The following is a 12,451-nucleotide window of genomic DNA, read 5'->3' as shown; positions in this document are numbered from 1 at the left end:
TAATCAGTAGTAATATTTATAGTTACTAAAAACTCTATTCAGAAAGAACACTTAACAAGCAAGCATTCCTGTTTGGCAATTCTAGAAAGGAAAAAATAAACACCACAGCTTTTTATTATTTACTCTCAAAAGTAGACTGTCATTTTCTCTTCCTCAGAGCATTGTACTTATGATAATCCTTGCTATCCAACAGAAGAGATGTACAAGTGGCTTGTAACCCAATCGCCAAGATCTGGAAAGAGCCCAGGTGCCCATGAGTAGATGAGTGGATAGAAAAGCTGTGATACTTTTACACAGTGGAATACTATGCAGCTGTAAAATAAAAAGGAAAGCTTACCTTGTGCAACAGCTTGGATGGAGGTGGAGAGTATTATGCTGAGTGAAATAAGCCAGTCAAAGAAAGACAAATACCATATGATCTCACTTCTATGTGGAATACATGAACCAAATAAACCGATGAATAAAATAGAAACAGAGGCATGGATATGTGGAACAGACTGACAGCTGTCAGAGGGGAGGGGTGTTGTGGGGCTGGGTGAAAGAAGGTGAAAGGATATATATCCTATCTAATAAAAGAGTAATATGCAAATTGACCATCACTCCAACACAAGATGGTTGCCCCCATGTGGACACAAGATGGCCACCACAAGATGGCCTGCAGGGAAGGACAGTTGGTGGCAACCAGGCCTGCAGGGGAGGGCAGTTAGAAGTGACTGGGCTGTCAGAGAAGGGCAGTTAGGGGTGACCAGGCCGGCAAGGGAGGGCAGTTAGGGGCAATCAGGCTGGCAGGGGAACAGTTAGGCGTCGATCAGGCTGGCAGGGGAGTGGTTAGGGGCAATCAGGCATGCAGGCAGGCAGGTGAATGGTTGGGAGCCAGCAGTCCTGGACTGGAGAGTGCAGGCTGGGCTGAGGGACACACCCCCTCCCCCCATGCACGAATTTCATGCACCAGGCCTCTAATTATATATATATATATATATATATATATATATATATATATATATATATATATATATATATCTATCTCACATAAACACAGACAACACTGTGGTGATAGCCAGAGGGAAGGGGGCTGGGAGTAGGTGGTAGTGGGAAAAGAGGTGATAAATGGGGTGGAAAGAGACTTTGCTTTAGCCCTAGCTGGGTAGCTCAGTCAGTTAGAACATCATCCTGATACAACAAGGTTGTGGGTTTGATCCTCAGTCAGGGCACATATGAGAATCAACCAGTGAATGCATATATAACTACAACAACAAAGTGATGATTTATCTCTCTCCTTCCCTCCCCCTCACTCTCTAAGTAATTAATTTAAATTATTTTTATAATGAGACTTTGCTTTGAGCGAAGGGCACATGATGCAGTGTGCAGATGACTGTTTGTTGAGTTGTACACTTGAAACCTGTATGGTTTTGTGAACCAATGTCACCCCAATAAATTCAATAAAAAAATAAATTGATTGTAACCAACTAATGAGAAGAGGAGCAGCACATATGTATGTTCATATATAACACATATATTGTACAAATATACATAGATATTTATGCAGTAAATAGAGTTTAAAATGAGAATTTTTACTTAATCACAAATTGGAAACTTAAAAAACATTCTCAAAATGACATATGAATAGGAAGAAGACCATTAATAATGAGTTATTTTATTCATCTGACTTGGTAAATTTTTTATATGTAAAAGGTACATATCGTCAGGGTTGAGATAGACACTGGAAAAGTACTGCTTAGGGAAGTACCATTGATGTCAACATAGTAAGCAGTTTGGCAGCATCAAAATTTTTCCTAAGGGAAGTTTCCTAAATAATGGCTCAGCTACTACCTCTCATTATTAGAATAGCATGTAATGATTTCTTAGCTCAGACTCTAGATGATATTGATTTCTGGGGAGTAAGTTTTCATATCCCTGGATCTCTACAAGTTATGAAAAATTACCTCACCTGGAAAACAATGACCTAAAGGAGTGAAGGGAACCATAAGTAATTATAAATAGTTCATTATGTCAACATGCACCGAAAGAAACTGTTCTCTCTCTGAAAGCCATGACAAGAAGATTCTATGGACACTGAAACAGAGCCTACTAACCCCAGGTCTGGGGAGCAGAGTCTTATTAGATTTGAACCTCCTACTGCCCTTCCTGGAACCATACTTCCTAGCTGGTCCAGCACCTAGGGCTGCTGTTCACTTCCATTTTATGAAATAACATATTGGGGCCATCTTCACGTAAGTTAACTAAGTGATTTATTGTCCAAAATGGAGCAGTAAGCATACACTCCGACTGCCCTGTTACATCCCCTTTCCACAGGGGAGAGCGTGGCTGTGTAACGCTCCTGATTCAGCACGTGAAAATGAAGCAGGTACCAATGGAGAGAGAGACAGAGAGAATGAACAGAGTGCACCAAGATCAGCCCGGGAAGGGGAAAGGACACAAAGAGCAGAAAGTCACTTGATGGTTATGTGAAGAAGGGGAAGGGGCTGCTTTATTTACTGACTTGGTGACAAGAAGGGATGTATATGGATTGTATCTGAGCCTCGAGGTGCTTGTTTAATGCCAGTGGAGATCCTCTCCACACCACCCAGGCAGCATAGACTAGTATACGTACTATATATGGTATAGTCTATCTACATGCATGTCTCATACAGTAACAAATATATAACACTTGACTAGAACTAATGTATCCTCCAAATCTGCATTTTCCATACCTGATTTAAATGATTTTAAAATCATAATTGGCTACAAGATTGAACATATGTGTGTTTATTTATATATTGTGTGTATATGTATGGGATTTCCTATAAATACACATATGAATATATCCAGTGCTAACTTAGATTTTTAAAATCATTTAAGTCAACCTGGGGAAAATCTACTATAATGTATTCAGATATGTTTACCTGTTAAATTCTACTTACTGATACATCATATTTTCTTGATATTAAGATGTAATCTATCTTAAGAATCACTTTCAATTGCAGGGGGGGAAATACATGTTAAACATCCACATTGATTATAAATGCTATCCCAGTTTTAGAAATAGAATAACACAACTTGACATTGAAAAAGTATAACCATAGGGTTGGGTGCTTTAAAAGAAGACGTATCCAAAAATAAGGAAACTCTCTAAAGAAATTATGTGGAAGATTTTAATAAATAATAAGAGCTAACAGCTTAACTGATATGGTTCAAATTAGAACTTGCACTCTGGGTACCAGTGGCCTCTAGATATTAAATCAAGCAGTAAATTGTGTGTGCGAGCACACACAGACACATAGAATAAACATATTATGGTTTATTATTTGTCCTAATCCTTACTATAGGGATCACAAATTACTCACATTAGAGTTATTTCTAAGTAAGCCAGGAATGATGTAGTATATATGACCCATAAGTTTTCATGGCAAATAAGAACAAATATATAAAATCCTAGAGATATATGACCCATAACACATTACAGAGCATCGATTTCCCAGAGGCTAATATAAAACTGATGTACCCAATAACAGGTCTATTTTCATCCTCTCCTATAACTCAAATCTATTCATGCTACACAATTACTTTTGCATATTACCATATTGTAGTTACATGAGCTATTTCATCTGTAAAACCTGGAATTCTTACGTTAAATGAGTACCTTTGGAAGCATCCTATTATTTTCTTTATGATCTTTCAATCACCTTAATTATTTTTTTAAAGTGTATAATGTCTTTTATTCACATATCAGATAACTACATGCTTCAAATTTTAAAATCCACATAAAAATAAAGTTACTCAGGAATTTAATTTGATGAACTGAATTACATTTCTGTCTCCAAGGACTAAGCCCTGAACACCTGATACATTAAAATGTTCATATTAAAAATAAACAAACTCAAAAGAAGTGAATACTATTATTTAAGAGAAAACAGAAATATTTGCTAACCCAATTTTTATTGAAGAAGAAATAAATATGAGTAGAAGAGAAGGAATGGAATAAGAAGAGGCAAAGAGGTTTCTTATACATGGAGAAAATGATCAATAAAAGAATAACACCTAAACATTATATTTTACTTAGTTTTGGGCTCTAATCTCAGCTGAAATCAGAAAGGAATATAGTCTGAAGTACTTAAACAGAAATATATTTCATCCACTCACAAAGCAAGAGTGGCAGAAGATTTTATTTAAGGCAATTAGACATCATGATTTAGTAATTAGGATACTAAACAGAGATCAAGGCTGAGTAGAAAAATCTACTATAATGATTTATTCAAATATGGTTACCTGTTAAATTCTACTTACTGATAGATCATATTTTCTAGAAACTAAGATGTAATCTAAGAATCACTTTCAATTGCAAATCTGCCTACGTTTTAGGACAAGTTTCTGTCTTATTGAAAAACATGAGAATAATCTCTAAACTTTGACATCTGACATTTCAGACTACCCTTTGTCTGTAACATGTATGTTTCCTTCTGTCACACTGGTCACTCTGGCCCTTTTCCAGCTATCTTTAGATCTTGCATTTGTCACTAAACTTCAGTGAGCAAGGGGATCCCTTCCTGATGTATACCACTGGTTCCTTCAAACTAGCATCATCCTTTCATGCTTTTTAGACCTTCATAGCAGTCACAGATTCTTCCTGGGAGTTCTCTAAACCTAAATTTTAGATATATGGACCAAACCACAGACATTACTGTTTCAAAGAATTCTCATGGTGAAATAAATTTTTAAGAAGTTACTGACACAGACAATAACAGTGTAGTGAAGGACAGAGGGGGTGCGGGACAGAGGAGGATAATAGGGAGAACAAAGGGGACATCTGTAATACTTTCAATAATAAAGACAAATAAGAGAAAACGAAGTTATTGAGTAAGAGGAGCCAGAATGACTTGCATAGACAATTCTCTTCTGCTGTGGTTTTCAAGTGTGCTTGTGGATTAACAGCACCCGCATCATATGGGAATTTGTAAAAATGCAAATTCCAGGTTCTGCCTCTGACCAACTGGAACAGAAACTCAGGGGATGGAGATTGGGGGGTGGGGGAGGGAAGGGTGTTGGCTTTCCACACATAACCAAGTAATAGTTTTCTTAGTTCTGACTAAAGCCACAACTTTACCCCAGTGAGGAAAAGCACTTTTCTGACTCTCCCAATGAAGATTTTAGCATTTCCAGAAACACTTAGGTTACTATTTGTCTGGAGGTTCTAGATAAGAATTGGACAGCTTCATCCCACACTTTAAAACTGCCACACTGTGTTGACAATGATAAGAACAAGGGACATTAGTGGGGTAGCATGGGGACACCTGAGCCACATCACCATAGAGATCAGTCAAGTGAGCACTTTCACAGTCCTCGGATCTTGCCCCAGAGTCCTCTATCTTTTTATAACTGACTTTTCTCATGTCATTTTCCCCCAGATTCCTTTATCGATGAATGTGTCAACCTTCCTGGCATACGACCAGCCCACAATAAGTTACTGTGGGGTGCATCATGAACTTCTCTCTCATAAGTCCTTTGAAACGACGGCACAGGAAGATACCATGGAAACGCACCTAGAGACTGAGCTGGACCTGAGCACAATCACGGCAGCCGGCCGCATCAGTGATCATAAACAGCATCTGGCTTAACTGCGCTACATGGTGGCCGAGGGCGGCCACCAAACTTTGTAACCTCAAGGACAAAATGAGGAAGATTTGTTCGGTGTGGACTCTAAAAACGAAACAAAAAAAAAATCCCCTGTTAAAAATCCAAGATTGATTCATGAAATAAAGAAGACATTAATTGTTTCAAGTCTATACTTTGTAATTAGCTAAGTTGTGCAGTATTTTTTTTTACTTAAACAGAGTATTTCCCTGAAAGAAAAAAAAAAATCTTTTTCCTCCTAAACTCATCCTACCTATCTGTAAAAACTGTACAGAGCTAATGTATTTTTCATATTGTAAAATTTCAATTATACAAACGACTGGTATGGACAGTACCATAATTTAATTACAGTTTACTTTACAAACTTTACACATTTCCGTTTCTAAAATTTTAAATTAACAAGAAATTATTTCCTGTGTTATTCAGAGTTACTCCGTTTTGTAGGGACTGTTTTGTTACTGCTTTTGTGCCCAGAAACCTTGACTAAAATTCTGTGCTGTGAGGAACATGCACGATTTTTATCATGCTTACTGCGTAGAATTTTATCTACTTGTTCCAGAAATAATACATTAACCAAAAAGGGTTTCATTGTTGAGACTTGTTAAGAAGTTCTTCAATTACATAGGCAGGTTTTTCTTATAAATGGAAAAAAAAAATCAAAGATTTTTTTTAACACTTCTTCTTCACAGACTTAACTGTTGCCTTGAATTACAGCCTGGTTTCTAAGCAGTGAAATGTAATGATAAAGAGGGATATTTTAACAACATATTTCTGAATGAATGACTCATTATTTCATTCTTTGGAGTAACCCATTGTTAAGGGTGGAAGGGGAAGCATGGACAAAACATCACTGGAAACAAAGGCCGTAACCACAGCAACAGTCTTTGATACATTAAAAAGGTGCAGCTGTCAGTGCCAAACAAAAACTTGTTACGTGTCTTCTTTTCAGGCCAAGGTGGAGAAATGTACAGTAGCAATTTTTCTCCTATTTAACCAAAGTGGTTTACTTAAAAATAATCATCAGGCACGGCAAAATGTGGCTGGTTTTAAAGACAACTTCTCATTTAGAAATGTGAGGCTATATTTTTGGGAACATTTCAAAGAAAATACAGGAATTTTTAATCTTTGTGTGCCACATCAGTTCTCTCCTGGGGAAGGAGCCTAAACATCTACAGCTCATTCAATATAGATTTGAGCCTTGGTGGAGAACTTGATCTAAATGCAAGGAGACTATAAGCATCCCAATATGTTCTAAATTGTTTATATTACCATCATAATGAGATTCACCTCCAGATTACCTGAAAAATAACCCAGAGTAATTTGAAACCTCCCCAGAGCATATGTTCATTATAAAATTGTATTACATAGTTAATTCAAATCAAATTGTGAATACCTGACCTTTTAGATGCTGAAATAATCAACTTGTTTCTGGTATTTGCTTGACACAGGTTACTGTTTGAAAATATTTCTATTTTATCTGTGGTAGTCACACATTCTTTTGTGTGTTTTTAAATATAAAACTAAGTTTCCATTGTTGTTGCACTAGAAGAAGTGCTTTCTTATGTTGTCATTTTATAATTATGACATCAAAAATAGGTTGAAAATATGTCAATCTTAAAGGGGGTCAAACAATCAATAACAATGAAGACAACAATTTGTAAAACCAATGTCCAACGTTTAATTTTTTTATTTCTTCCAAAGAAATCATATCTACCAAAGTCTCCTTTTATCATGGCAAATTTAAGAGCAACTTCCAGAAGAACCAACATTAAAAAATATATAGAGCAAATTCTTGTTAAAAATATACAAAGTCAGAAAGAAAAAAACAAAATGTTGAAAGAGGCAAACTCTCGTACTAATTTAAAGTAAACTTAATGTTACAGTACTTGTAACATATTTACTTAACATATTTTATAACATAGTTTGCATAAATTATTTGCTATTCAAAATTTTTTTGTCATTTTAAGTCAAATTTTAATCTTTAGTTTTTCTAATTTTTAGTTTCCTTGCAGAGTATTCTTAATTCTCTAAATTCAGAAATTGCTTTGCACAGTTAGCAAATTTATATAGAGTTAATTATAAATATATTATTTGTGTGTCTTCAATTAAATGCCAAATTTTATTTACAATGTAAATCAAACTGTCATTTGTAAATTTCCTCATTAGAAGTTGGCCTTGCAAACATCCAAGCATTATTTAATTTCCAGACATTTTCAAATTGGTAAATGACTTTAAAAAATTTTAGGTTCCAGGGAGCCTCACAGATATATGCCATTTATTTTTTGAAGCAAACCACTTTCTTTCAACAGTTTAAGTTCATCTAAAGTGAACAACTTGAATAGAAGCAGTCACCTTGGAACCCTAGCTCTGTGCATCTGAGGACTTACTACAGTAAGAACCAACTAAACTGAGAATTTTAAGATTTCTCATATTTTAAATTAAAGGATCTTTAACAAGGAGGAGGAGGGGGAGGAGGAGGAGGAAGAGGAGGGGGAGGAGGAGGAGGAGGAGGAGGAGGAGGAGGAAGAGGAGGGGGAGGAGGAGGGGGAAGAGGAGGAGGAGGAGGAGGGGAAAGCAGCAACAGCAGCTGGGTTATTTGTCTGCTTCATTTTTATACTGCCATGTCCAGGGGTAGGGGTGGTGGAAGTAAAGACCTGCTAGAGGAGATTGTGTCTGGAATCATGGTCATATATTTACAATTTATATATTTGTGTCTGAAATCTTTATTTCTAATCTGTCTTTTTCACATTCAATAATCTTCCTAACCACCCTGTTCCCATCCTCCCTTCCTGTCGATGCTCACCTATTCAAACAACTGAAATGTTTATGTAGTTGGAGTTGAAGAACACAGAATTTGACCCAACATGGTTATAATAACAGCAATAGCTGTGGGCTGTGGCAAGCAATAAAGTTATGCAGTGTTTTGAGGTTTACAACCACATTTCACATAAATCTTCTCATTTTGTCTTCATAACCACCCTATGAAGACACATTAATTAATCTCAAAGAAATTAAGACTCGCCCAAGACACACGGCTAATAAATGGTAGAACTGAATCATTCTCAAAATTCGGAGCCTGTTAGTTTCTCCATTATACTAATAGTAGCCTGCTCAGAGCCAGAGATATTAAGCAGAATGAAAAAAAAAAAATTAACATGTTGTTCAGTTATTTCTAATCTAATTCATTTCCTCTATCTGTATAACACATGGACTAAATGAAATTTTTCTGTGTGCTACTCTGGGCTCTCACATTCCCAGTCAAACTCTTTGTTCAAAAAGTATAGCAAGCCATAGATTTCTTAACATACCATATCATCTGTAAGGATGCAGCACAGTTACTTACAGGAAGCGGATGTTTATTGGCCCCAAGGTACAGACATAAAATCGAGAAGCACAAGAAATGAAACCAAAGACCATCTAAATTCAGATTGCTTGGGTAGTTATAAAACAGATCCACAGTGAGAAATTTTACACATATTCAACTAAACACATATTCAATTCAGAGCTAATTTGGAAGACCTTCATAATTTTTTTTGTTTAGCAAGAGTACTTCTTGAACCATGAATTCTTGTTTCAACAGAAAACAATTTTTTCTATTCTCCTTTTAATAAAAAAATGAACTGCAATTTATCCAAACTGATGTACAGATGCTAAAACATGCTAATAGGCAAATAATATTTTACTAATCAGCTCATTTTTTATCGAGTCTCTATTCCTACTCCCTCCTGAATGTTAGAGAATCATAAAACCATACGGATTTTAATATAAATTTTATTTTTAAAGGAAAGAAAGTTTGTTCAAATTTAAGACAACTATCATAATCCTGATTTTATCAGTCTGGCTTCCCAAACTGCTAAGAAATAGCCAAACATTTTTGCAAAAATATTTTCTAAAATAAAACCACCGTATAAGAGAATAAGACATATATTTGTTTTTTTGTCTGCTCCTGGCTAAAAATCCGTTATCATCTCTCAAACTAAACATTCAAAATAAGCAAAGACATTGAAAGCATAATAATAGGGGTTGGTGTGAACTATCTGGAAGCTAGAAAAAAGAAAATCAGATGTGCTGAGTAGATGGCAGCACATCAAGGGAAAGGAAATGGACTGGCAGATACTTGGTTTCAGGAAAGATGGAGGTGAGAAATCTCTCGAGTGGTACATCCTATCACTGGCATAGCTCTTAACAGTTTATCACTTTGGGTAATAAATAGTAATATAACAATCTGGTAACACAAAAAAAAGTGGCAGGTCCTGATGGGTTGGTTATGCAGTAAGCACCCAAAGGAGTCGGTCTGGCAGTAAGAAAGACCTTACCTTCTCAACTCACCGCAGCTGTTTCTAACAAGAGAAGTAGCAAGAGCAGGGGTCCCGGATCAATGCTTTCAAAACCCTGACATACCCACTAAGGTAGACTGACAATAAGCAACTGTGCTTCATTTCACAACAGCTTTAATAGGAAAAAAATATTTGAAAATTAAAAAGTAAAAAATACCAGAGTGGTGATTGGTTATTGTTAGAGGTCTCTGGTGGCTGGTATTATTTTATTGTGAGAGGAGACTGCTTATATTTAATATTTGTAAATCTGAGGGTAAAATTTGGGTTTTTAAAACTCCAGTTGATTATTTACCTTTCTATTATAGACGGTGATCTTAAAGCAAGAGAGTGCCTTGGCCTTTAGGACTTAGAAAACTCTAGTTCCTTCCTCCTTTCTCCCAAACATTTATAAATTTTATTTTATATGGTATGTGTCTTACTGAAAGACTAAGTGAAAATTTGTTTTGTAGAAATCAAATAGTATTTAAAATGTATCAAAGAACCTTGTGATAAAGGATTCTTAAAGTAAATCCTTTTTGCTTTCGAATCTAAAGCAACATGCACTAATTTATCTTTTGTAACTTGACTTCCATATATCTTGTGTTACACAAAGAACTGCATGACTTTGAAGGGTCTATGATACTGTCTTTGCTCAGACTACAGGAAATGAAGGACTGACTCTAGGTTTTGAGCTGGTATATACACACTACAGAGTGATCATGTTCAGTCAGCTTCACTTACTGAATTTATCTGGATTAGTGAAAAAATGGTATCGAGATGAGTGCGTAAAGTTGACCGTTACGTGTTTTGTTTTGTTTTTTCTATTTATTGGTTTATACTTTTACCACTTATCATATCCTACAAGATCAAAATGACCCCAAGTCCCTTTGGTCCAGACTATATTTACTGAATCAGAATCTGTAAACCTAATCTCTGATGCATATTAAGCTTTATAAAATATTGTTCAGATGAATTTACTTTTACCAAGTCATCCAACCGTTTTTACTCTAGTCTAAAATTAACAATTCTTGTGCTCTCCTAAGTCCATGTGAATCTGGTATTCTAAGCCTGACTGGAGGAATACACACGAGGGACAACTATACATACACGGGTCAGGCTGTTTCCCGACAGACTGTGTTGTTTATGTAGATTCTGCTCTCCATTAGCTCTTTCAACAGGAATATCTGAAAAGAGTCTTAAGTCAGCTGGGTTATTCATTTCGCTAACTTATTTGCTCCTACAGATAATAATATAACAGCTGAAAAGCTGGAGGTGGGGAGAGAGGATGTATCAGGCCACTGTACTGTCCTCATCTTATTCTCAAACCAATTTAAGAAGTAGGTCTAACCACCCATTTACAAAAGAGGAAAATAGGGATCGTGGTAACTGAATAACTTGACAAGGCTCCTAAGTAGAGTTGACAATTCAAATCTAGGTCATCAGACTCTAAGAATGTGGTCCTACCTCCCAATAGCACATTTTCAAATGTGAAAAAAGACCATAGTCAATAAAATTAGGTTCATATATTTTAATAAATGCTGTAGAGACTTCATAAGAAGACTATACCTCACTATTCTTAAACAGAAAAGTTGCATAAAGTATTTCACACTGTCGAAATTTCCTTCAATATCCAAGTCAACAGCAACCTGATGGAAAGGAATATCCATTACTTTCTTGAAGTTTCATACATTGTTTCTTAAAAAGAGTGGACATATGAAAAAATAACCCTTAAAAAGATAAATACCCCCAAATATTCATATTGTATTTTTATTTCCTATTTCCCTAACATATTATAAAACTATTTGAAAATATAAGTAGATATCTACAATATAATTTTTAACTCATCTTAAAAATGGAGGGAAAGTTGTCAATAGAAGCAAAAACTATATAGATGAATAGTCAATAAAGTAACTAAATGCAAAGGACAATGTAAAGAAAACCACCAATAATCTATAGTTATAATGTTTTTTTCTTTTTACTGAATTTATTGGGTTCATTGTAGTCCAAGTGTCCATCAGTAAGTGAGTGGATAAAAAAGCTGCGGTACATTTACACCATGGGATACTACCAGGCTGTATAAGAGGAGGAAATGTTACCCTTTGCAACGGCAAGGGTGGATCTGGAGAGCATTATGCTAAGTGAAATAAGCCAGGAAGAGAAAGATAAGTACCATATGATTTCACTCATATGTGGAATCTAATGTACATTCAAAAATGTTTACTCACAATGACATCGCTTGGATTGCAGAATATTTCCTAGGAATGACTTTATGTGGGACTATTTTTATAGGAGCATTATTACTTACACAAAGGACCTGAGATCTGGGAGCAACGCTACATAAAGGAGGCAGGAAGATATTTATAACAATATAAACTCTGCTTGTCCTATTACTCAGAACATAATATATATCGTTTAAGTTAATTATATATAATTTTCCTTGTTAAGACAATGCAAATGTTTTCGTCATTATGTTCAGGTGGCCAAATAAGAATTTTTAAGTTTATTTT

At 35.6% G+C, this 12,451-nt stretch overlaps 2 protein-coding genes across 3 annotated transcripts in view; one reads left to right on the top strand and one right to left on the bottom strand.

Moving 5' to 3' along the window:
• LRRTM3 (leucine rich repeat transmembrane neuronal 3) overlaps positions 1-6,394 on the top strand; it is a 157,653-nt gene extending 151,259 nt beyond the window's left edge. For both annotated transcript variants that reach the window (XM_081105054.1, XM_081105053.1), the window contains one exon: positions 5,403-6,394. In XM_081105054.1, coding sequence (XP_080961180.1) covers positions 5,403-5,612 — 210 coding nt within the window. In that variant the 3' untranslated portion in view covers positions 5,613-6,394. The remainder of the gene's footprint in view (positions 1-5,402) is intronic.
• The window catches only part of CTNNA3 (catenin alpha 3), a 1,265,562-nt gene that overhangs the window by 900,742 nt on the left and 352,369 nt on the right, over positions 1-12,451 (bottom strand). The gene's annotated exons all lie outside the window — the stretch shown is intronic.

This window comes from Myotis nattereri (genome assembly GCF_964212035.1).
Source record: "Myotis nattereri genome assembly, chromosome: 13".
Taxonomy (NCBI): Eukaryota; Metazoa; Chordata; class Mammalia; order Chiroptera; family Vespertilionidae; genus Myotis; species Myotis nattereri.
Note: the sequence above shows the minus strand (reverse complement) of the source record. Positions and strands in the feature narration are given on the sequence as shown.